We start from the raw sequence: 25,712 nt of genomic DNA on the forward strand, positions 1-25,712 counted from the left end.
GTTGGCTACGGAGCCAGCAATCCGATTCCAGAGTCCAACGTCCTGACCGCCAGGCCTCCGCCGGCCAGAAAGCGTGTGCCTCCCACGGGCAAGGCCTGCTCGCCTGGAACGGATTCTGCTTTGTGCTGTCTGGAAGCCGCGTTGCCCAAGAACTAAGGAGGCGGCCAGGGACATGGTGCCTGGGGTGCGGGCGGAGGGGCGGCCACGGGAAGAGGAGAGTCCGAGACGTCCCCGTGGGTGAGGAGCGCAGGCCGCACCAGGACGGCCCGGGCCGGTACGCGGAGCCCGTGCCTTCCCCGCCGCCGCCAGCCTCGCGGACCTCGGCCGCCGGGAAGAGCAGCGCGGGGCCCGGGCGCTGGGAAGTCTGCGCCCCGCGGAAGGAAGTCGGCGCGCAGCTTCCGGCGCGCGGAGATGACGTAGGGACCGCGCTTCCGCGTTGGGGAGCGGGCGGCGGATCCCGGGAAGTGCACGCCCGGGGTCCCGGCGGCGGGGTGGCCCGCGGGCCCACGGCGGGATGCACCGCCGCGGGGTGGGAGCCGGCGCCATCGCCAAGAAGAAGCTCGCCGAGGTGAGCGGGGGAAGGCGGGCCCGCAGCCATGTCCGGTCCGCGGGGAGCCGGCGTCTCTGGGGCGCGGAGCTCTGTCCCCCCAAACGGCCTCCCTGCCGTCTGGCGCGGGCTTCTCGGGCACCGGGCACGGAGTGTCTCCGGCTTCCGGTGGATTGGAATGTCAGCACCCCCAAATCCACCAGCCCTTCCCCCCACCTCCCCACATGTTCCTGCAGGCGTCCGTCCATTCTACTTCCTCATCCCTCTCCCTAAGCAAAGCCAGTGAAGAGAGACCGTCTTCTCAGCGAGGCAGTACGAGCGGGTGCCCCCCGCGCCCACTCGCTCGACTCATGCTGGTCTCTTTGTCTGACAGGCCAAGTACAAGGAGCGGGGGACTGTCCTGGCCGAGGACCAGCTGGCCCAGGTGAGTCGGCTGGAAGGCTCCAGGCAGGAAGGGAGACCCCACGAGGCTGGGCAGGACACGTTTGGTATAAACTGGATTGTTTGGGTTGAGTTAAAAAGAGGATATTTGGCAAATCCTGATTTCTGAGCGCCTCAGATCTTTTCGGTGGCTTGCTGATGGTCGTGATAGTTACCATCTTTGAGTGACTACACGCTCCCAGCCTGCCAGGCATGTGTCCATTTTCTTTACGTAGACTGTCTTGTTCATTCCTCCTGAAAAGCCTGCCAGGAAGGAACACTGTTCTTTTTAGTTTAACATTGAGGACCCTGTGTATTAAGTAATTTGTCTAAGGTTACATGGGTAGTAAGTAGTAGTGCTGTTTGACTTAGGTCTTTTTTGGAGTTTTTACTTTAAATTCCTAAGAATAAGACCAGCTGCGGTGGATCGGGGTTGAGCTTCAACGTATGAACCAGGAGGTCACAGTTTGATTCCCGGTCCAGGCATATGCCCAGGTTTTGGGCTCCGTCCCCAGGCGTTCAGGAGGCAGCCGACCAATGATTCTCTCTCATCATTGGCGTTTCTATTTCTCTTTTCCTCTCCCTTCCTCTCTGAAATCAATAAAGATATATTAACAAGTTTAAATAAATTCTTAAGAATCACATGAAAATATTGCCTACCCTATGGCACCCATCACCACGATCATGACGTCATATGCCAGAAGTGTGTATGAATGACGGGTGCACAGCTTCCTTTTCTAACCATTTCCCTTTTCTGTGCTTGCCCTGCGTTTACTCGGTTATTGTAACTGGTGAAGAAGAGAAGGCAGTTAAGGAGGGAAATCGGCCCTTGAACTGAGGAAAGAGAGTAGGCACAGGTTGTGCTTTTCAAAAGCTCTCACTCATGGGGAGGTGGCATGCAGGAAACAACTGGAAATGACTAAACAGTATGTAAGTTTCTCATGTGCAGCAAGTGAAGAGAGAGTGGGCCAGACGTTACTCTTGGTGGGGTAGAAGACAGGCTTTGTGAGAAGGAGTTAATACAAACAGGACGTCAGAAAATCCCCAAAATATTTGTATTTAACTTTGGAATGTAATCTGGAAGGCCCATAGCCCTCAGTCAGGGATTCTTTATCTGGAATTGATCCCCAAAGAGGTCCATGACTCAGATTAGACAACCACTGCATCACCTAATTCATGCCAGGTTTCCTTGTTCTCCTATCCAGCCTTTCTTTCAGTGGCTGAAGCCTTCCCATTGCATGCATGCTGCAGTCCCTCATTTTGAAGACAAAATGACTCACTAGATTCATCTTCAACTTAATAACAGTTTTCCTGGGGAAAAGAAGTACCACATTAGATGTGCACATTGTTAGATGCATCTTGACTTTAGAACAGGAAAAAAAAAAGTGTATTTTCGAAATAAGGAAACATGATCGCATCTCATTTCTGCTGCCAACAGACCTGTGAAGGAGAGGCAGGGATCAAAAGAAAGGGAACAGAAAACAGCGTAATGGCAAGTCTGAGGACATACCTTCCTTCAGCCTTTGCACTGCCACTGGGCCAGGACCTATGTTTGACATCTGATTCTCACCTAGGGGGGCTAATCCTACCCTCCCCCTTGTCCATCTTACAGATGTCGAAGCAATTGGACATGTTCAAGACCAACCTGGAGGAATTTGCCAGCAAACACAAGCAAGAAATCCGGAAGAATCCTGAGTTTCGGGTTCAGTTCCAGGATATGTGTGCCACCATTGGGGTGGATCCTCTGGCCTGTAAGGAGTGGTCTGTAGGAGTCTATGTTCTCCTAGGATTCCCAAGGGTCAGAAGCTACCTAGTTATCACTGCTGGGACAGGGGCATCTTCTAGAAGGGACTGCAGGCAGATAAAGTGTTGTCTTTACAGAGTGCCCAGCAGGACATTGAGTGGGGAAGATGGAGAGGCTGGAATGCAGGTTGAGGAGCCAGTGTTCTTCTCTTGAATGACCTACAGTGGAATTTTTTATGGCCATTTTTTCCCTTTATTAAAAAATATTTAGTTTTAATGAAAATAATGTGTGATCATGCAATCAGCAAAGGAGAAAAAAGAAAAGGAGAAAGTAGAAGTCTTCTCAGTCCTATAATTTCAGAGATAAAGTACTGTTAAGGTATATCTTTCGAGACACCTTCATATTATAATTTTCTTTCACATATATGGGATTAATGCTATAAGTACAACGCTGTAACCTGCATTTTTCACTCAAAATACTGCCTTCAATAGATTTTTGAATGCTAGGTCTGTGTATTTCTCTTAGCCTTGTCTAGACCATATGTCCCATTATGTTTCACTGTATACTTTGGGAAAGGAAAACTCATTTTTATAGTATCCTGAGCCAGAATCAGCAGCCAAATAGAAATGCCTTTTAGATTGCCTACCCTTTACAACAGTCTGAGCCTGTTTCAAGAGTCAGATTGTGTTGAAGATCCTAAGTAATATTGGAACAGAAGGACTTAGTGCTAGGCAGGGAAGAGTTCCATAGGGTAGCTTTAAAAGAAAAGATGTAACTAATGAATACCTGGCTTTTGTTTTTCTTTCAGCTGGAAAAGGATTTTGGTCTGAGATGCTAGGTGTGGGAGACTTCTATTATGAACTGGGCGTCCAGATTATTGAAGTGTGCCTGGCCCTGAAGCACCGGAATGGAGGTGAGGGTGGTTAGGTTTTGTGGACTGGGCTTTGGATTTCTCTGAGAGAGAATAAACCTTGAAAAATAACCTTTCCCACCCTGCCGTCTGCAGGCCAATAAGGTCTTGAGAAGCATCTAGCTGCTTCATGCCCTTGAATTCTTGGTAGGTCTCTATGGCCAGGGTAAATGGAATTACCTGGATGATTGTCTCTATTCTTCAAAGATCTTTGGCTAGGAAGGTCTAGCCTCTATTCATCGCAGAAAATAGTAAGGAGGTAGGAAATAGGGTATGAAAATGCCAACTAAGTGTCTGTGTTCTCTAAAATGTGACCTTAGCCCTGGCCTGCGTGGCTCAGTTGGCTGAGCATCATTCCACGCACCAAGAGGTCACTGGTTCGATTCCCGGTCAGGGCACATGCCCTGGTTGCAGGCTCTATCTCCAGTAGGGGGTGTTCAGGAGGCAGCTGATTGATATTTCTCTTAATCCCTCTCCCTTCCTAAAAAAAAAAAAAAAAAAAGTCAATAAAAACATGTTTAAAAATAAAACAAAATGTGACCTTAAATATGGTCATCCAGTAGTGTCATCTTTTTTTTTTTTTTTAATATATTTTATTGATTTTTTACAGAGAGGAAGAGAGAGGGATAGAGAGTTAGAAACATCGATGAGAGAGAAACATCGATCAGCTGCCTCCTGCACATCTCCTACTGGGGATGTGCCCGCAACCCAGGTACATGCCCTTGACCGGAATCGAACCTGGGACCCTTGAGTCCGCAGGCCGACGCTCTATCTACTGAGCCAAACCGGTTTCGGCCAGTAGTGTCATCTTAATAAGCACATTAAATGGTCTGTGTTGAAGTTAAAGAGAAAACCTAAAAAACCGGTTATAAATCATTGGTTATAAGTAGACAGTATTGATGTGAAGATGCATTTATAGTTTTTCAAAAATGCTGCTGCCTTTGTTTGTTTTATTAGCCATAAAGGTAACCCTTCCTCTGCTTTCTGTCTCCCCTCTCCAATAGGTCTAATAACTCTGGAGGAACTACATCAACAGGTGTTAAAAGGAAGGGGCAAATTCGCTCAGGATGTCAGCCAGTAGGTCTTAACTTCCAACCTCTTGGGAGTATAGAAAGGTCTTTAAAAAGCGGATGGATATCTTTTCTCCTTACTGTTCTATGTCTAGTATAGTTTAGGAATCATTTTATTCATTATGATCAGAAAACTCAAAAATACAGAGATATAAAAAACACAAAAACCACTCATTATTTCTCAACTGAGAGAGAGAACTGTTAAACATTTGGATATATTTTCTTCTGTTTTCCCCTCATGCATACATATGTATATTTTTAAACATTCTTGGGTCTTTGTATACTCTTGAGATTGAGATCAGGTAGAGTGGCAGGGGCCCAGAGAGGCTTGGGAAGGGGATTGGGTTAGACCAGTAGTCGGCAAACTCCTTAGTCAACAGAGCCAAATATCAACAGTACAACGACTGAAATTTCTTTTGAGAGCCAAATTTTTTAAACTTAAACTATATAGGTAGGTACACAGTTATTAATTTAATTAGGGTACTCCTAAGGCTTAGGAAGAGCCACACTCCAGGGGCCAAAGAGCCGCAGTTTGCCGACCACGGGTTAGAAGATGTGGTATCAATTGTTCTGGTTCACCCAGCCCCCATGTGTGACTCCAATTTGAGAAAAGGTAAAAAGGTTGTTCGTGTGTGGGCTGAATACATGGTCTACACATTGTTTCGCAGGTTTTCTTTTCCTCTAATTTGAGTTAGTTTGTTGAGTGGAGAGCCTGACCATCTTCCCTGAATGTTCAAGCAGTTTGGTGCCCTTTAACCCTCTTTACTGAAGTAGTTAAATGTTGTACAGCCTTTGGAGTCTTCTGTCAAGGTGTTCTGCCCAGGGCAGAGCTGAAATTGCATTGTTGCTAGGTTTGCTTTGCCAACGGTCTTTCAGCAGCTCTTCCTCACTTTAGAGATGACCTGATCAGGGCCATCAAGAAACTGAAGGCCCTTGGCACTGGCTTCGGCATCATCCCTGTCAGCGGCACTTACCTCATTCAATCTGTTCCAGCTGAGCTCAATATGGATCACACTGTGGTGCTGCAGCTGGCAGAGGTACTGCTGTGCCCTGTGTGTGTGTGTGTTGCATGGGAGGGAGGGGATCTGGAGCACCTTTGATCTCAATCACTCAAGTCTTTTTGCTGAAACTGTCTAATGGATGTACTACTCAGACCTGTGCTTATTTAGCAGACATTTATTGAGCAGCGACAGTGCAAAGCACTGGGCTAGGCGTGGGCCATATAAAAATGGTACCACATGGTTCCTGCTCTCAAGGAGCTTACAGTCTAGTGGAGTAGACAGACATGCAGACAACTAACCATATTTCCTTGGGTAGACAGATTCTTGGATGTCTTCTTAAAACTACATTATGGGTTCTTTAAAACAAATTTTTAAATCTTGTTTGCCATCCCCTGTTCCTCATCATGCCTTAAGCATAGGCCATCCTCCCCCAAGTCCTTATCATGTATTTAAGGAAGACATGTTCAGTCTTCTTAATTCTGTAATGTAGAACAAAACTAATAAGGGAGGGGCTTTTCTTGAATGGAGAACAGGGAGGGTGAGACAGGCAGGGGCTGAATATTTAAATATTTTAGATTATCACCACTTTTTCCTATCACTTAGTCATTCTGAATCTTCCCTTGTCATACTAGAGTTCTCTGAGAAAGTAAAAATTAATATTTTAGTGCCAGGGACTCTAATTTTTATTTTTTTTTTTTTTATTTTTTTTATTTTTTTTTTTTTTTTTATAATTTTTATTTCTTAAAGTATTACAAAGAGTATTACATATGTCTCCTATTTCCCCCCCATGACATTCCCCCGGCCCCTACCCCCCGCCCCCCCGCCCCGTGTCTTGTGTCCATTGGTTAATCTTATATGCATGCATATAAGTCCTTCAGTTGGTCTCTTAATCCCCCCCCCAACCCTCCCCAGGCTCCCCATTGTAGTTTAACCTTCTGTTCAATGTTGCTCTGCTTCTGTATCTACACCTGTTCATCAGTCCATACTGGTCCCCTTTATTTGTCCCAACCTCACTGGAGTAGTCTCAACCTCACCAGGGCCGTCTGAGCCTCACCAGGGCCGTTTCAACCTCACCGGGGTCGTCCCTACCTCACGGGGGCCGTTTCAACCTCACCGGGGTCGTCCCTACCACACCAGGGCCGTTTCAACCTGACTGGGGTTGTCGCTACCACACCGGGGCTGTTTCAACCTGACCGGGGTTGTCCCTACCACGCCGGGGCCGTTTCGACCTGACTGGGGTCGTCCCTACCTCACGGGGGGCCGTTTCAACCTCACCGGGGTCGTCCCTACCTCACGGGGGCCGATTCAACCTCACCGGGGTTGTCCCTACCTCACGGGGGCCGTTTCAACCTGACCGGGGTTGTCCCTACCACGCCGGGGCCGTTTCGACCTGACTGGGGTCGTCCCTACCTCACGGGGGCCGTTTCAACCTGACCGGGGTTGTCCCTACCACGCCGGGGCCGTTTCGACCTGACTGGGGTCGTCCCTACCTCACGGGGGCTGTTTCAACCTCACCGGGGTCGTCCCTACCTCACGGGGGCCGTTTCAACCTGACCGGGGTTGTCCCTACCACGCCGGGGCCGTTTCGACCTGACTGGGGTCGTCCCTACCTCACGGGGGCCGTTTCAACCTCACCGGGGTTGGGGACTCTAATTTTTAAGACTGAATCACTCAACCTACCCGTTACCTGAGTCACCCCTCCCTTCTCCTCCTTTCTCTGCTGGGACCTCTAAACAATCTTTTTCTATGCTCTTAGGCTTTCTGTGCCCACAGACAGTTCCTCCTCTTGTCTGGGTAAGTCAGTTGTCCCTGGGCAAAGGCTGGGTTCTAAAAATTCCCATTCCTCCTCCTTTCAGAAAAATGGCTACGTGACTGTCAGTGATATCAAAGCCAGTCTTAAATGGGAGACAGAGCGAGCGCGGCATGTGCTGGTATGTGACTTTTGGAATGACCCAGAAAAGCTGGGCCCCAAATGGGAGGAAGTGGGTGGTCAGGAACCACACCGATAGGAGTTTCAGCCTTGATCTGCTGGCCTCTTGCCTTGAAGGCTACTGCTGCCACAATGAAAGTAACCCCGGCATTTCACTGAAGATGGCACCGAGAGGTAGAATGCATAAAGGCAGGCTGCTAACCTTGACACATGTAAAACCGGGCTGCCACCACTACTAGAGGATCACCAACACCTGCTCTCTCTCCTGACCAGTAGAACGTGGCCAGATGGTTAATATAGTTTATACTGGAAGTAACAGTTCAGAGTGAAAGAAATTAACAACACTTATGATAATTACATACCTAAATTATATACTATTGCATATATGTCTATAATTATATACTGTTGCATATAGTTATAGTTTTATATATACAGGTTTCATGGTACTAATGAAAGATTGATGTTGTGAAGAGGGAGTAAGCATGGAAATGTAGGCTTTTAATACCTTCTTTCTTATCCAGACAATTAACCTGTAGACACAACTTCATCTGTAATGTTAACATAGACATCTGTAAAGGTAAACATACACATCTGTTTAATATTGGGCAGAACAAACTCATCTTGAGCCTATTTCCAGCTGTAGGAATTGAGTCCATTATAAATACTAATAATGAACTTGGATTAACTTCTCCAAAAAGGTTTACCCACGTTACCCAGTAAAGTAACTGAAAGATAGTGATCTCCATTTTGCTTGAGGGAATGGAGTCTGTGATTAGCTCAAGGCCATATGCAAGTACTTCTGTGGTTGTACCCTCTTTTTGAGCAGCACAGGTTAAGTGACTAGGTGGCATTTTTCATACCTCAAAGGTTGAGCCAAACAGATCATTACAGTTTAGTTGTGTAAATGTGTGAAGGCACTGTGTAGACTTAATCTGAAAACCCCATTGAAGCCAGAATGAGATTGGGGATGCTCTACTTTTGTTTGTGGGAACTCCCCTTTCTCAAATGATTCTTCCTTTTCCCTCCAGGAACACCTGCTGAAGGAAGGGCTGGCCTGGCTGGACCTGCAGGCCCCAGGCGAGGCCCACTACTGGCTGCCTGCTCTCTTCACTGACCTCTACTCCCAGGAGATTACAGCTGAGGAGGCCAGAGAAGCCCTCCCTTGACTCTGGGTGTGTGGAAGGGGGCTCAGCAGCAGGCAGGGAGAAGAGGGAGGACCTGTGGGTGAACAAAACCTGGACAACTTTGTTTAAAAAAAAGAAAAAGAAAAAAAACACACACAGAAAAAAATGTTCCAAGTTTTTTTCTTCCCCCAATATTCTTCACTCATTGTTTTATTTTATTTTTTAAAGTGCCTTCACATTGCATCTTTATTGGAGAAAACCTCATTTATCCAGTAAGGATAGCCTGAGTAACAGAACAACGAGCACGTAAAATGACTTGCACAGGTCATTGACAAGTCCATGGTAGAGCTGGGCCTAGAATGAAGGCCATCTGTCTCCCGGCTAGACAGTCTAGTCTCTTTGTAGCCCTGAGACATAAATTACAGCCTCTGTTAATTCAAACTTATTCCTTATAAAATGTTTTTTTTTTTTCTTTTTATCTCAAATAAGATCCTAACCGACTAGTAAATTATATTCACTCTTCCAGCATCCTCTTGTAGAGGTTCCAGGTTATGAGACTCGGCTAGGAGTGTGAAGGAAATAGAGGTTAATGTTAAATGGTGGTTATAGGGAAGAAAACAATGGGATTTAAGGGGAACTGACTAATAGTGAATGTAATATTGTTTCTCAAATTCCCTACTAGCTTTTCCTCCTGGAGTGATCACTAGGTCCTTGTAGCCTTAGTTGTGGGAAAGGAAGTAATTTACTGAATCCCTACCCTGTGACCATTTCTATATACACCTCTTAATCCTCACTACCACCTTACAAAAGAAATAGGTATCCTTAACTTTGCAGGTAAGAAATCTAATTTGCCAGGGACCACCAGCTTAAGAAGCAAAGCCAAAACTAGAGCCCAGGCCCACTAACCTGAGCCCACCCTGCAGGACACAGGCTGGCAGGACATCCTTTCTCCATGAATGGTCAGTGAACAGGAAAAGCCTCTGCACCAGAAAAGCAGGGGTGGCGATGAGCAGGAAGGCTAGTTCAGTTCTGTTTTCAATCTGAATGCTAAACTCCCAGAAAACAAAACCCAATGGATTATCCATACTAAGACACCCTTCCCTTAGTAGGGGATATAGCTTGTCCATCTTTACCTCTCTCTGTGCCTGTAGGACACACTCACTTTCCAGTTTCTGAATAGGTATATCTTTGGAAGCAACTGAGACTCCAATGGCATTGCTCTCCTTCATTGCCAGAGCTACAGCCTCGAAAAAAGACCCTATTTCTGGTTGGTGGAAGTTTTACCAGTAGTCCTGCTCTCATCCACATCATGCAACTCGTTTTTAGCTTCCAGACCGTTCACTGAGCACTTACTTTCTGACCTAGGTGAGATGTTAGTTGTTAATATCCCATTCTTCCTTTACACAAGCCCTCCCACACCCATAGGCGCTTCCTCCTTCTGCCAAACAAACTTTATTGCACCAAAAAAAAAAAACCCAAAAAACTTCATTTATGTACAGTCAGATATAAAGACATCTCTTTGACTCCTGTGCATATATGTCCTCAAGATTAGGGAGTAAAAGTCAGGCCAGTATGCCAGACATGCTCTGCCCATGGCAGGGCCAAGGAGAAGATTGTCACTTGAAAGTGGGAACACTTAAATGGATGACAGACAACACTGGACCGACAGACCAAGGGCAAGCTAAGCCCTGTATAGCTCTGGGAATGGGAGAGGGAAATTGGAAGCAGGGTGCCTTTTTGAGTCTCCTTGTGGAAAGACCACCCTTTAGATATCCAAGATAAACTTCCGCTCTCCAGACCCACTTCCTGTCCAGTTTCTTTGCTTCCTGCACCCCCCCAAGTAGGACATTCTCCTTTGTGCCCAACCCCCTTCCCAACTCCCCCAGGGAAGTCCCATGATTCACAAGGCAGAGGCCTCCATAGCAGCTGGAAGAGCAAATACAAGTTATCCTCTCTCTTACATGTGGCTGGATACTGATTGGGGCCCTGTGTCAGGCGGGTCACCAATAACCCACTGGGAGCCGTAACATAAGAATCTGGAAAGCACGGGGACAACCCCTCCAAAATGGGAAATACGGACTCCCTCGAAGCCCAGTATCAGGGCACCTAAAGCACATTTTTCTGAGCCAACCAGCTAAAGGATCACTGCAGCTAAATACGGATAAGCAACACAGCCAGGCAAACACCCATCAGAGCCAGTGACAAACAGCAGCTGGGAGGGAGGGACAGGGAGAGAGGGGTAGGAGTCTCCAGAGTTCCACCCCCAATCTCCTCTGCCATTGGCTACCCTTGCTCCCCACTAGTCCCTGGGCCTTGATGTGAGAAAGGGGGACTAGAGGCTGGGGATGGGGGGAGCACACAAGGACAGCCAAACAAAATACGACAGGATTAGCATCAGCCTCCCCCCTCACCCCACCCAGGAGAAATACCCTCATTGTGACTAGTATTGATGAAAACCTGTAAGAGACTATTCTACATAGTGGCTCTATCATACATCCAGCAGCTGCCTGAAGTGGGAACTTTTCAAATCAATGATTTTGGGAATAAATAGTACTTTCAGTTTCCTATGGTACCTGTGCAGGCTTTACCAAGACTTTGGTTCAGTCCCATCACATTTACCTTCTGTCTTAAATCTAGAAATGGGTGAGGGGATGGGAGGAGAGAAAGGTGCTCAGGTGCTAAGTAAAACTCACTGATCAGCAGCCTAGATTCCACCACTGTTCCTTCTCTTTGGTCTGTCTAGAACAGTGACTATAAATTAGGAAAAACAAAATTATGCTGGCCCATGGGAAATAATGGGGGAAAAGAGGCAAGGAGAAAAAGGGCATTGGGAAGCCCTGCTTCAAGACTGAAGACAGACAGACAACCAACCACCCAGACGGCTTAAGTGTCACAGACAGCCCCCCACCCCAAGCTCCCTTCCAGATACCCCATAAATCATTTGGGCACACTCCCTCTTGGAATTGCAATTTCTGTCTCCCAACTATCCCTAAGGAGCTGGCCCTTTGGAGAGGTGTGTTGGTTGTTCCGTTTTTGCCAGAGGCCCTCGCCCTAGGTGCTCCTGCATAGGTCCCTTGGCCCCTGATACGGGATGAACACAGCCCCAGATGCTCGAGGGCCAGGGAAGTCAGATCAGGAACAGCCTCCCCACTCCCACACCCTGGGAGATCCAAGCTTGCTTGGTTCTTGCCATCTTGCAGGATGACATCACGCTGGAGGGAGATACACAGTGCCTCTCCACCCCTGGGGTGGGGGAAGGAACTTGCTGGGACTCTCAAGTGGGGGGAAGGGAGAAGGGAGCAGGATCTAAACCCTCAAGCTCCCATGCAGGTCTGTCTCTGTCCCAGACGAGCTGCTGTCAGAGTCCATTTCGGCGTTCTCATTATGGAGCCTCTCCAGCACTTTCTGACGAATCAGTCCCAGGCGCATCAAGAGGGACTGGTAGTCAAAGTGGCCCCGCTTCTCTCCAAAAGGGTCCTGTAGGGGAAAGGAGACAAGGGGGATGGAAGATGCAAGTCTGGGTGGCTCACCCTAGCGAGAGCAGCTTTGGGCCCATGTGAAACGCATGCTCAACTTCTGAATCGTAGGAAGAGAGGAGGGCACAGCACAGACAGTTCTGAACAGCAGACAACATAATCTTTGTTCAGGAATATTATGGCACATGTACTGCCCCAGACAGGTCTGGCTTTGGCCAACATTCAAGTGTGTTTGCATTCCTCAGAAACAAGCCAATATACAGAGGGGGACACTAAAGGCAAGAGAAATACAAGGGGGAAATTATCCTTCATTGCCTATAGAATAGGTCCTCGAATCACTCTGGTTCAACACCGATGCCTAGGAACTCAATTCTTCTTTATATCAATTATGGTAAACTTGGTTTTGTTATATGTTGTTTTGCTGCCGCTCCAAGAACTTAACAACATTAAGTGAGGACTTAGTGTACTCAAAAAGGGTAATTTGTTTTCTAAGGTCACAGAGAGGTCTAGAACTTAGTTCTGACTTCTAAATAAGCACCTGTACTCTTTCCCAGGGACCAATCACCATATTCCTGTGCAGGTTTCTGGGCATCATGCCAGGGCCAACTAGCCTTGATCCTAGTCCTTGTCATTCTAGATCAAAGATCTCCAAACATTACACAGAAAGGGCTTAACTGTCCTTAAAGTCCAAAAACAAATACAGTTGGGATGAAGGATATAAAAAAAGGAATTAAGCCCTGGCCGGTTTGGCTCAGTGGAAAGAGTGTTGGCCTGCGGACTGACGGATCCCAGGTTCGATTCCAGTCAAGGGCACATGCCTGGGTTATGGGCTCGATCCCCAGTAGGGGGCGTGCAGGAGGCAGTCGATCCATGATTCTCTCTCATCATGGATGTTTCTATCTCTCTCTCTCCCTCTCCCTTCCTCTCTGAAATCAATAAAAATATATTTTAAAAAAAGGAATTAAAACAAAACAAACAAACAAAACAAAACAAAGAATTAAAAATGCTACATAAGGAAATGGCAGCCAAGTAGTGAGGCCAAGGCTCAAATAAATGGAGACTACTTTCTTGGCGGTCACAAAAAGGCATATGATTTTTACTTCTCACAATCTGTCTGCTTCACCCACATAAACTCCTTCCACACTCATTCTGCCCACATATTACCCTCATGATCAGGGACAAGGTGACGCAAATCACAGTCACTGTGACCACAGCGCACATTTTACACTTATGAAGGTTACATTCCCTCCAAAGGCTGAAATCCACACTTACTCTGGAGCTATCAATTTTCCAAACCTTCTTCTTTTTTTTTTAAAATATATTTTTATTGATTTCAGAGGGGAAGAGAGAGGGAGAGATGGAAACATCAATGATAAGAGAGAATCACTGATTTGCTGCCTCCTACATGTCCCCTACTGGGGGATCAAGCCCGCAACCTGGGCATGTGCCTTTGACTGGAATGGAACCCGGAACCCTTCAGTCCCCAGGCTAACGCTCTATCCACTAAGCCACGCCAGCGAGGCCAAATCTTCTTTTTCGTCATTGGCTCCATTTCTACCCACTGTCCTCCCCAGATGTTGCACTCCCTTGCCTTCCCTCATCATGAGTTATTTTTCCTTAATAGACTGAATATTGGAAATGCTGCTGGGTACCAGCAATGAGAAAAACCACAGCATCCACCATCTTCAATATACTTTTTAAAATAAACATTTTTTTATTGATTTTAGAGAGACAGGAAGGGAGAGGGAGAGAGAGAGAGGAAAAACATCAATGAGAAAGAAACATTGATTGGCTGCCTCCTGCACGCCCCCTATTGGGAATCAATCTGGAAACCTGGGCATGTGCTCTGACCAGGAATCAGGGCTTGATATACTCTTGAGCTGGCCTTACCCTTTGAGTTTAAATGTGTCGGTGAGTGTCAATCTCCTGTAATCGAACCGTAATCTCCTGGGTGTTAAGTCCTTGAAGGAAGGATAGGGAAACTAACATTTCTAAGCAGCACCTGAAGGAACAAGACATTTACTTCTACTGCTGCTGGTGTTGGGTGGGAAGTGGGAGGGAGTGGGGGAGGAGAAGAACCCAAGAAGAGCTAGAGAGAACCTTAAGAGGTCTTAGTCATTTACCCAACTCGCCATATTTCTAAGTAACATCACCAGTAAGTGATCTAAAAGACTCAAGAACTAGTCCTTCAAGACTAAGGGTTCTCACACTCTACCAACCAGGCTGTTTATTTTAAAGCCTATTTGCAATTTGATTTCATAAGAACCTCTTTTTCTTTCTTTTTTAAAATTATTCATTTCAGAGAGTAAGGGAGAGGAAGAGATAGATAGAAACATCAATGATGAGGAGAATCATTGATCGACTGCCTCCTGCATAGCCCACCTTGGGATAGAACCTGCAACTAGGACATGTGCCCTGACCAGGATCGAACCGTAATCTCCTGGTTCATAGGTTGAACCTCAACCATGAGCCACACTGGCCAGACTAAGAATCTCTTATTTAAAGAAGCCTTAAGTTCTGTACTCTTTTTAAAAAATATGTATTTTTATTGATTTTAGAAAGGCAGGGAGAGAGAAACATCAACGATGAGAGAGAATCTTTAATCGGCTGCCTCCTGCACGCCCCCTACTGGGGGTTGAGCCTGAAACCCAAGCATGTGCCCTTGACCAGAATCAAACCTAGGACCCTTCAGTCCGCAGGCCGATGCTCTATCCACTGAGCCAAACCAGCTAGGACAAGGTCTATACTCTTATTGGAAGCTGAAGCACATTTCCCCAGTATATGCACAGAATGAATAATTGGTTACCATCTTGTAATAGGATTTTCAACATATAACACTATATATACAACTAGAGGCCCAGTGCATGAAATTCATGCACGGGGGGGGGAGTGTCCCCTCAGCCCAGCCTGCACCCCCTCCAATCTGGGACCCCTTAGGGGATGTCCAACTGCTGGTTTAGGCCCGATCCTTGGCAGTTGGACATCCCTCTCACAATCCTGGACTGCTGGTTCCTAATAGTTCACCTGCCTGCCTGCCTGGTAGCCCCTAACTGCCCCCCTCCCCCCCGCCTGGTCATCCCCAACTGCCCCTGCCCCCGCCGGCCTGATCGTCCCCAACTGCACCCCCCCTCCCCCCTGGCCTGGTCGCTCCATGTAGCCTGCTTGTTCAGTCATTTGGTCGTCCCTCACTAACCCCCTGTGCCGGCCTGGTTGTAGGCAGCCATCTTGTGAGGGCGTGAGGTTTAATTTGCATACTACCTCTTTATTATATAGGATGCTTCTCTAAGCCTTCTTTCTCTTAGCACCCCTCTGGGCTAGGGACAGAATTCCAATAGATGACTCTACCCTTACAATCCTTAGGATTCTGAGAGAGCTGCATGTTCTTGATTTGAAAAGACTACTGACCAAGAAGAGGAGTTCTAGGTAGAATGATTCAGATTCTGCTCATGAGTACCTAGTTTATGCCAGGAGCTTAGAACCAACTCCATATGGCTTTAGGCAAGTCAGGCTCCTCTCTGAGCCTCAGCTACTCAACTAAACTAGGTTCCTTTTGGCTCTGAGTTCTATGACAGGATGTCACTCTAGAGGGGGGATTTTACATAGTCTGCTGGAAGGCCTCTGGAGTCAACAGCAGGGGCTGCATTACCTGCATAGTCTGGCCTTGAAGGTGCAGGCGATCTTTGCAGGCCACCTCATAGAAGTCATAATACTCCAGGAAGGACTTCTCCATCACTCCTCTGGAAAACAAGCAGAGAAACTTAAGTTAGGAACAAGGGGGCAAGGGGTCACCCCTTCACTATCGAAGCTTAAGGCCAAATTAAACAGCTAGAGTTCCTAAGCCCATGGTTGATTTCTCTACATCTTAAGGATTATAAAATGAGTAACTGTTAATACCAATCATTGGAATCCCAACTTCAACTCATGTCTTGCTCAATCTCATTTGTTTTCCATAGGCCATCCTTAATTCCAATCCTTACTTAACATTCTCCAAGGAAGTTTGTTTCATTACTCTTGACTTTATTTTTCTTGTTTTAAGACTTACAAATAAAGTTGGACATTAAGAAATACGTTTATTATGAAGTGCTCTACACCTCATTTGGCTGTAGACAGTTATGTCTTTACTATGTCCAGATTCTCGAAACTGGGGGCTCCCTGAGGATATGGACTATATCTTTCCTATCAGGCCTGATATTCTCCAAGAACAGACAATCTCTCTCTCTAACTTCCTCTTGGGGAACCCTCATGAACCACATGTTTTTAAACCACTTGCTTCTTCTCTGTCTCCCTCTGGTGCCCAACACTGGATTTTGCCTCAAAAGTTCTCAAAGGTATGAACCAGCTACATCTCCAAAAGGAATACAAGCTCCAAGTGGGATCTCGAGACACATACCGTAAGGGTTCCGGGCAGGGACACTTTCCTTCCATCATGTCACAGACCGCCACTCTGATGGTCTCGTGCCGAATACACTCATTATAATTTTTGCTGTCTCCTGGATGTCTCTCCTATAACGTGACAGACACCATAGAATCCAAGTACACAGAAAAATGCCAATGGGAAGACTTCAGAATTAGTATGGTGCATGTGACCCAAGCAATTGAACAAGGGGATATCTTTTCACTGTATGGCAAACCCATTAAAGAGCAACTAGGCCTTCCTTTTTGAGACTGTTTACCTCCTCCCAATGCATACTAATACCCATCCTCTGTTACGAGTCATTTGATTTATAAGCAACAAACTAGATCCATCAAATTTCCCAAAGCCTGAAATGAAAGGCTCTTAGGGAAGGATTGGTGAGAAAGAACCAATTATGCATAAATGACGTTAGGAGTCTCAGTCTAGAAAGTCTGTAAGATATCAGGATGCTTCCTGGTCAACTCCTTTACACATCTGTACGGTTCTACCATTATTGATTATATGTGAATTTTTCCCCAGTAAATATAGTTAGCCCTTCTCATCTGCAGGTTTCACATCCGTGTATTCAACCAACAGCTGATCAAAAACAGTATCTTCGCCCTGACCAGTTTGGCTCCGTGGATAGAGCGTTGGCCTGTGGACTGAAGGGTCCCAGGTTCGATTCCGGTCAAGGGCATGTACCTTGGTTGCGGGAACATCCCCAGTGGGGGGTGTGCAGGAGGCAGCTGATCGATGTTCCTCTCTCATTGATGTTTCTGACTCTCTATCTCTCTCCCTTCCTCTCTGTAAAAAATCAATAAAATATATTTTTTAAAAAAACCAGTATCTTCACATCCCCAACCACGAATCAAAAATACCGTTTTCAATCCACAGTTGGTTGAATAGATGGATGCAAAGGGCCCATCACAGTCAAAGTCAGGGGTCCTCAAACTTTTTAAACAGGGGGCTAGTTCACTGTCCCTCAGACCGTTGGAGGGCCGGACTATAGTTTTAAAAAAAAACTATGAACAAATTCCTATGCACACTGCACATATCTTATTTTGAAGTAAAAACACAAAACGGGAACAAATACAATATTTGTATTTGCATGTGGCCCGCGGGCCGCAGTTTGAGGACCCCTGGTCAAAGTTATATGTGAATTTTCTTCCTTTTTTTTAAAAAAAAAAAAATATTTTTATTGATTTCAGAGAGGAAGGGAGAGGGAGAGATAGAAACATCAATGATGAGAGAATATCATTAATCGGCTGCCTCCTGCACGCTCCCATAACCCTTGACCAAAACCGAACCCAGGACCCTTCAGTCTGCAGGCCGACATGCTATCCACTGAGCCAAACCAGCTTGGGCTGTACATGAATTTTCAACTATGGATTGTTCAAGGGGCAACTCTCATTTCATAACTCCCAAAGAATGTCTGGCTTGGCAGCAGTCATTAGAGAACACCTCAAGGGGACACTGGAGAATGGAGGCATGCAGAAGAACACACTGGATAACACAGCCCCCAAAGCAGGCTCGGAGTTAATTTCCAAATGATTCCACTGACCTCCACATGGTGGACTAATCCAAGTCAAATGGAAATAACTTGAGTGTTATTGTAACTTACAAGGGAAAAAATTCACTAATGAGGAGCACGCATTCCAGCTTTTTTTTTTCTTCTTAAGTGACAAGTTTAATACATAGGCTAAGCCAGGTTAAAAACAACAATCCCAAAACCCTTAAATAGACCTCTCAGATCTCTTAAAACCCAACATTCCACACCCCAGAGCTGGACCCACCTGGCCTTACCTGCTCAAAGCCAGGCTCATTGTGATAGGGGTTCTCAGTCATCAGGGATTGGATGGAGATAAGCACAGAAGAGATGCTCTGGGCTGGGCTCCAGGCAGGGCCAGTCCAGGTACTGCAAAATACATCAGAGGGAATGGAAGAGGGATGAGGCACAGAGAGGGGGAAAGACCAGTACACAAGTACCCTGGGGCCTAGCAGCAAAACCTTTCTCTTTCACTATTAATACTCGGGGATTTCCCAACCTCTGTCTCACCCTCATTCACAAGAAATCAGTCAACTGCCTAATCCTCTTATCAAGTGGGACAAAAGAAAAGAGGGTAAAGCAAGCAAGATAACTCTGAAGGGATTTTCTTTGGGTTAGGAAAGAAACAGTAGCTAGGGAAGGTTCTGTTAATCAGAATGAAAGAAATAAGGTGAGAAAAAGCTCCAAAGGGAGTCAAAATGTTAACTTCTGTGGATCTCAGAGAGCTTACTTATTTACTTATGGGTGTGATGGAGTCAGGAGAGAGAAGTTGAGCACAGAGGGACAGAGGGGACAAAGCCATCTGGTTAGAGGCCACATGGTGGGATTGATGATCAGGGATCCAGTTCTCTATCAAGCCCCCAAGGAGTGTCAAATTCTTGGAGGATTACAGAACTCTACCAAAGGACATGAAGATAGAATATGGGGCACTTCTAGATTGTGGAGGGCCTGAAAATATATGAAAAACAACTTGAATAGGAGAAAAACCACTCCTCTCTTTCATAAATCTGACCAAATTTTCAGAGGAAGAGGGTGGGCTGGACATTAAAAATACTTATTTTTAGTAACTGATGAGAGGGCACCTGAGCCACAACTGCTTCTTCAAGTTAGCCGGTCAATTCTCTTTCCCCATTGGACTTGAGGAAAGCCCAAGTAAGCGATGTGAAACAGTAACTACATCAGAGCTTGCTCTTCAGTACCTCTCAATCTGTTCTTCTCAGCTTTGCTCCCCCCAAAACTGTAAACTTTGTGCTAAGGTGTCACATATTCAGGGATTCAAGTCAATATGGTACTTTCATTAAAGTTCCTTTGTCAGTAAGTCAGCCCAGCATTTTTTTCTAGGTAGGGAGGAAAGAAATGAGGCTAATAAAAGTGAATATAATCACCCAAGAACTCACGGGAAATTTCTACTTCAATTCTTTGTGGCAAATATTCAATTTCAGGGTAGCTTCTTCTTTTCCACCCAACATACTTCTGCCACTTTTACCCACCAACATCTTGCTTCCCCTATTTCTACTGTGAGCCAGTGTTTGCTCAAAATAGTTTTATATTGGCCTAATGAAGGAGAATTTAATACAAAACACTTTCATGAACAAACTTCATACAGAAGCAATAACTAAATTTCTTTACCACTGTGAGTTACACAGACCACTATCCTACCTGCAGACAATTATATACCCTAGTGAGATGAAGGACTTTCTTTAAGGACAACCTCCTTTACAGGACTTCCTTACTGTCACAATTATAGAATATACCCCTAGGTCTGAGAGATTAAAAAATATATATATATATCATGTCTCCAGTTTGTGTCAGCTACCTTGTCCACACACAACCCTGGAAATTATTGGACAGGAAGAAAGAAAACAGTATCACCAGCACGGGTAACTTTCTCAACTGCAACCTGCACTTGCTCTCTGCCCCAGGGAAATTCAGACCACACTAAAAGGACCAAATTCAGAATATACTAGAAGATATTTCCATTCTGAATTTTCAACCCCTTAACGCAATTAAAAGGAATGGATGAGAACTACATGAAGCAAAATCTCAGTTGCACCCAGAAATGAAATGTACTTAAAACTTCTGTGTTTTGTATGTGATGTGATTTCCAACCTCAGGCATTTTTCATTCAGTTGTTAAAATATCATAATTATCATCACCATCATCACCGCCTCCAAAGCCACTCATTGAGAGACTCAGAAATAAGACACCCACAGTTTTGAATGGCACAGATCTGCAGCCTTTCTCAACCTGTTTGGGAGAGAATTAAGCCCTGATGCCCTACGGGAGTGGTTCTCAAACAGGAGTGTGCACCAGAATCACCTGGAGGACTTACAAGACACAGACTGTTCGGCCCCAGTCCTAGAGTTTCTGATATAGTAAGTCTGGGGGTGGGGGGTGGGGGGGGCCCAGAATCTGTAAGGCTACAAGTTCCCAGATGCTGGTGCTGCTCAGGGAGAACCACTTCACTAAGGCATCCACTGTATGTAATGAATCAACTTCTCTCTTTTGCATCTGGAACGATACTAGTTATGGACCATCCTGGGGAGAATCGAGGAAATAGTCACTCCAATTATTTTCTGTGTTCTGTAGTTCAGACGAGAAATTCCGGTTGATAAAGGCTGGCCTAGAGTAATTATTTGCTAACAACCAACTTGGCCACTTAGAAGTCTCCTCTTACCCTAGAATACTCAAGCAGACTTTCCCATTGCGGTAGAAGTTGGGGTTAAACCTCACTGTGTTATTGCCCGTTGTCATCAGTTTGACCCGAGGAGGGTGGATGGGATAGTCGGGCGGACACCGAAACACGAACAGGAAGAAACCCCCTTCATAAGGAGTGTCAAATGGGCCTGTGATCAATGCATGAATCTGCAAAATAAAACCCCATCTCAAAATTGTGAGGTGATGTCCCGTCCCAACCCCTCCTGGCTTCCACTTGCTACCCGTGCTGGAAGCAGGACCTTCCTCTGGTATCCACAGTCCATATCCTCTCCATGCAGAATGAACAGCCTGTGCTCACTCATATTTAATAAACATGTCTGGCCCAGTGGAGTGGCATCTTACTCAGGGGTTACATTCTAAAGGTAGAGCCTAAGGTGAAAAGTCAATCTTGTCAAAATCATCCTCCCTTAAAGCCTATTTTTTTGCTCGAACTTCTCTGACCAGTGTTATGTATAGCAAATGGATAGAACACCAATGTGCAAAATATAATATGCATCTGTAAAGTATTATCCTAACCTGTTTAATTTTAAGAAATATGTATTTTTTCCTGAATATGTATGTTTGGGTTTGTCCAAGTTTAACATGCGTATGATGCAACTCCACCCTCCATTTATGTGGCACAAAGGGGAAGTAAGATGAATGGAAAAGAGGAAAGGGATTGGAAGCCACAGCACCGGTGCCAGTGACAGTACAGAGCTGAGGGTTGTGATGGAGGCCCAGGGTGTCTACTTCCTCTACAGAGGACCAAACCTACTGCAGAGGATGTGTCTCAGGGAGCATCCAGCTGTGTCAAAGGTACTAAGAAAAATCGGGAAAACTTCATGGTCTACTCAGAGCCATTAGACCATCCTAAAACTTTCCCCAGCACTGTAGGTTAATTTTCTTAAAAATTAAAAAAGAAAAAATGCAGTAGCACTTAGAATACTAAATTCTCTTCCTCCAGCCATGATTATTGAACAAGATTTCCCTCATCTGAACTCAGTTATATTTCTTCTTCTACAAGGTTCCTAGGCATGTAAGTCTACTCAGAATTCGAACAGCAAGAAGGACCTACAACCCAACGCTTCAGTGTGTAGCCCCTGCCTTGCTCTGGCGGCACCCTAGGTTTTCTTTCAGCCTCAGTCACTGGAATAGCAAGCTCAACTGGCATCAACATGGCACCGATTCTGGGAATCGAGGGACTAGCATGTTAATACTGATACTTGACCGAGGACAAGATGTCCCAGGAAAAACATTTTTAACCACAAAAAAATTTTTGATTGAAAGAGAATCCTATTCATAACAGATACCAACAATACAAAATCTGAATCTACTGTTAAGAAATTTGTAACTATGAGTTTTCATTAAACACAAGATTTAGGAAATCTGATTTCTTCCCAACATCAGCTTAAGTGCAAATTCACTTCTGAGGGTAGAACACTCGATGACAGAGAAGCCTGGGTATCTATGCCAGAGAAATTTGACATTACATACTAAGCTTTCTCTGTTTTGTGTGTGAAGGACAAGAGAAGAAAGGTAGTTGGGTGGAAGGGATACTCAGAAGCAACCAGTAGGGACAGGAGCCTAAAGAATGCCTTTTAACTACAAACACTGTTCACTTGAGCTTGCCCTATCCCCAACCCTCTCTGCACCTGATTTATAGCAGCACACTTAAAGGTCACGAGTGGTGGGATGGGAAGAGTTGGGTAGTACAATGGTAGGGTGACCACATAATTTATTGTCCAAACTGAAGCACTTCTGAGAATGAAAGAGTGCCCTATTAATAGCTAAGCTGGAACAATAGGTGTAAACTGGGATTTTCCAAGCCAAGCAGGACCTATTGGCACCCTAATAAGATACCTGTTCCAGGCTTTGTTCCGCCTCACTGTGTAATCTTGGGCAAGCCATTTACTCTCTTGGGGGCTTGATTCCTTCTGTATGCAATCAGAGATGTGAGCTGGATAACCTTTTAGACTCTTCCAACTTTATGGGCCCAATTTCCCAATATATCCCGACTCCCAGCAAGTTACATACCTTAGTCATGTCAACAGTGTCAGGTACAACGAACATTCCCGGAGGAGGCTCCTTATAAATGGACATGATATCCCTGTATAACACCAAGAGGAGGTGGGGGAGGGAGTGAGGGAGAGGAGAAAAAAGGGGAATCCCTTGAACAGGACAGTTGTTATCACCTCAATGAGGCCAGGGTTCGAGAAAGTGGTGCTTGGTACCACAAATGTTTGCACTGTCTTGTTGGCTGAGAAATCTCAGCTGAGTACTTGTCAGGCAGACAGAGAGCAAATTATTATCAAAGGGGCATTGTTTCCTCAGGGGAAGGATAAGGAGAGGGGGAAAAAAATCAGAGATCCCCATGGCATCAGATGTCACCCTGGAAAAGCCACATCCCATTCACTCTCACTTCCTCCCACATGGCAGTTCATTCACTCCCACCCCCGAGATTCTCAGGTACTACAGCTGAATCCTAAATGAAAACTTTTTCAGTTAACTGGGAAGGCACCATCAACCCCACTAAAAAATGAATTCCATAAACCATTGTGGACCTTTGTTGGCAAGTGAACTAGCAGGGAGCAATGATCTTCTTGCCCAGGAGACTAATGGGGCTGAAATCGCTGCAGGCTGGGGAGGGGACCCTCCGAAGTTGCTGAGAATCTCACATCTGGAAGATGACAAGCAGTGACTACTACAGAATCGAGAGGATTTCCAGGTCCTATCTCACAAACTAGAATGCATCAGTTGCAAGCAAGGGTCTCATGGGGAACATTCTAGGTGGAAAAGGGCTAGGGACTTACCAGGGGACACAGGGACATAAAAAAGTGCAAGGAGAGCAGAGAAAAATAAGTATTGGCAGAATTCAAGGTATGTCAGGATTGGAAAACTATGTCCTGTGTCGCACACTGTGCCAGGTACTTTATTATACACAATGTACTCTTTAATTTCCACTAAAATCTTGAAAGGTAGGTAGAGATACACGTGAAGGGACTTGGAAAGCGGGGGATGAGAACACCTCGATGGACTGTAAGGGGAGCATGGGGAGAGAAAGAGTCTGGTCATCAGCAACCAAGGTTCAGGATTAACAGCAGCTGAAAAGCAGTGCCCTTCTCCTATGCAATAGGAACTATGCTAAGCATGTTTGCAAAATATTACCAACTAAATGATATGATCAGGATCAGTCACCCAAGAAGCAAGCACAGAAGGGACTTGGGACCTTGTTTCTATATTTGAATTGGGTACATCTACTTCAGAAAAGTAAACCATAATCCACAGGAAATCCATAATAATCATCCATAGATAATCCATAGGAAAAAATACTACAGGGAAGAAATATCTTGACCGGGATATTACATGCCAGAGTGAGATGGGGGGCGGAAGCCCGAGTTCCTGGAACAGGTGTGAGAGTGGAGGGGTCCAGGGAAGACTGTGGGCATGTGCGGGAAGCGATCTAGCCTTGGGAAGGGACGCTAGGGAGGGGGTTTGAGGAAACGGAATAAAAACAAAGGCTGGTCTCGGGTCTGAGGCCAAGAAAGCAAGCGATGTGTGTGTGTGTTACAAACGGGGCTCGGGAAGAGCCGACCGAGGGACCCCGAGGGGGGAGCTCCAAGGAGTCCTAGCAAGACTGGGGTGCGGAAGGGGGAGAGGGGCGGGGCGGTGGGCGGGAGGGGGTGTCACTGGAGCGCGAAGGGGTCGGGTTTCGGGCTGGAGGTCTGGGGGAGGGCCCGGCAGGGGGACCGAGGGCTCGCGGAGGCTGCCGAGGGGCGGGGTCGGACCTGGGCACTCGAGGAGGGGCTTGGTGCGTGCGGGGCGGGGAAGAGGGGGCTCGGCCCCGACGCCCCGGACCGGTCGCCGAAGGAGGCGCGCCGGCGGCGGGTAGCTGTGGCGGGAGGGGTGGGGGCAGGGAAGGTCGAGCCTGGAGCTCGGGGCTGGGGGAGGAAGACCCCGGCTCACCGCTTGATCCGGAGGAGACACTGCGGCGCGGTTCGCTCGCTGTCCCAGTCGGAGCTGAGCGTGGGGTCCCAGTGGCTCAGCAGCGCGGCCCCGTGGGCAGCGGCCGAGGGCGGGAGCCCGGGCAGCGGAGCCAGGCCGCTCCCCGGTCCCCCGGCCCCGCCCGCCGCCGCCGCTGCCGCCCACACATCCGGCAGGAAAGGCGGCCCGAACCCGCCGCCGCTGCCGCTAACGCCGACAACACCAGCGACGCCGCTCGCCCCGGGGCCTGCCGCCCCGGCGCCCGCCGTCGCCGTCGCCGCCTCTTCAGTCGGACTCTCCGCCATCGCTGCTTCGCTTCCGGGACTTCCCGGCAGCACGTCCGCCGACCAGAGCGGCCGCTGCTCCCACCCGCGCCCGCACCACCGAGAGCCGGGCCAGAGTGTCCCCACCCTCGGCAGCCACAGCCCCGCGGCGCTGGCTCCGCCCACCCGCCTCTACCAGCGAGAGGCGCCGGGCCAGAGCGTCCACCCGCGGTCCTCCAGGGCGGGGGGGCGGGGCTGGCGGGAGGTCCGGGCTTCTGGGCGGTGTGGGCGCCGCGCCGTGAGCGACGAGGTTCCGAGGCGTGTCCCCGGGCGCCCGGGTGCAGCTGACAGCCCAATGCTAACACTTCTCTCCAATGTTGGAAGGGGAGGGAGGGAGGGCCATAGCCCTCTTAAGGAGAGCGACCCTCAGACGGGTCCGTGGGGTAGGATGGGGGTGGGGGGGCAGCCTCCTGCAGGAGACGCTGAATAGATTGGGCAACTCGCTTAGGTCCCTTGCTGTCCGAGAGGCTCTGTGACTTATCCCTCCTCTCTGCACCCTCGCTGCTGCCATTGCCCCTGCCTGCAACCGGACCAAGAGGAAGGAAGAAAT

The 25,712-nt window shown here is 47.1% G+C and overlaps 2 protein-coding genes across 2 annotated transcripts; one reads left to right on the top strand and one right to left on the bottom strand.

Annotated features, from left to right (window-relative positions):
* Positions 1 to 423: 423 nt before the first annotated feature.
* Positions 424 to 11,316, top strand: SNF8 (SNF8 subunit of ESCRT-II). The gene is made up of 8 exons (XM_070394356.1): positions 424 to 568; positions 921 to 971; positions 2,580 to 2,718; positions 3,520 to 3,624; positions 4,626 to 4,698; positions 5,587 to 5,728; positions 7,549 to 7,623; positions 8,651 to 11,316. The coding sequence occupies exons 1-8, from the start codon at positions 515 to 517 to the stop codon at positions 8,786 to 8,788; spliced, it is 777 nt and encodes a 258-aa protein (XP_070250457.1). The 5' UTR covers positions 424 to 514; the 3' UTR covers positions 8,789 to 11,316.
* On the bottom strand, positions 10,180 to 25,234 carry UBE2Z (ubiquitin conjugating enzyme E2 Z). Its single transcript, XM_070394355.1, has 7 exons — positions 24,822 to 25,234; positions 22,893 to 22,965; positions 20,839 to 21,026; positions 18,419 to 18,530; positions 16,613 to 16,725; positions 15,869 to 15,959; positions 10,180 to 12,223 (listed from the first exon to the last, which is right to left on the bottom strand). Exons 1-7 carry the CDS (start codon positions 25,142 to 25,144, stop codon positions 12,053 to 12,055), a joined length of 1,071 nt encoding a protein of 356 aa, XP_070250456.1. The 5' UTR covers positions 25,145 to 25,234; the 3' UTR covers positions 10,180 to 12,052.
* Positions 25,235 to 25,712: the final 478 nt, after the last annotated feature.

The sequence above is a fragment of the Myotis yumanensis genome, unplaced genomic scaffold (genome assembly GCF_028538775.1).
Source record: "Myotis yumanensis isolate MYYU_CA2020_CCGP unplaced genomic scaffold, mMyoYum1.0.hap1 SCAF_16, whole genome shotgun sequence".
Taxonomy (NCBI): domain Eukaryota; kingdom Metazoa; phylum Chordata; class Mammalia; order Chiroptera; family Vespertilionidae; genus Myotis; species Myotis yumanensis.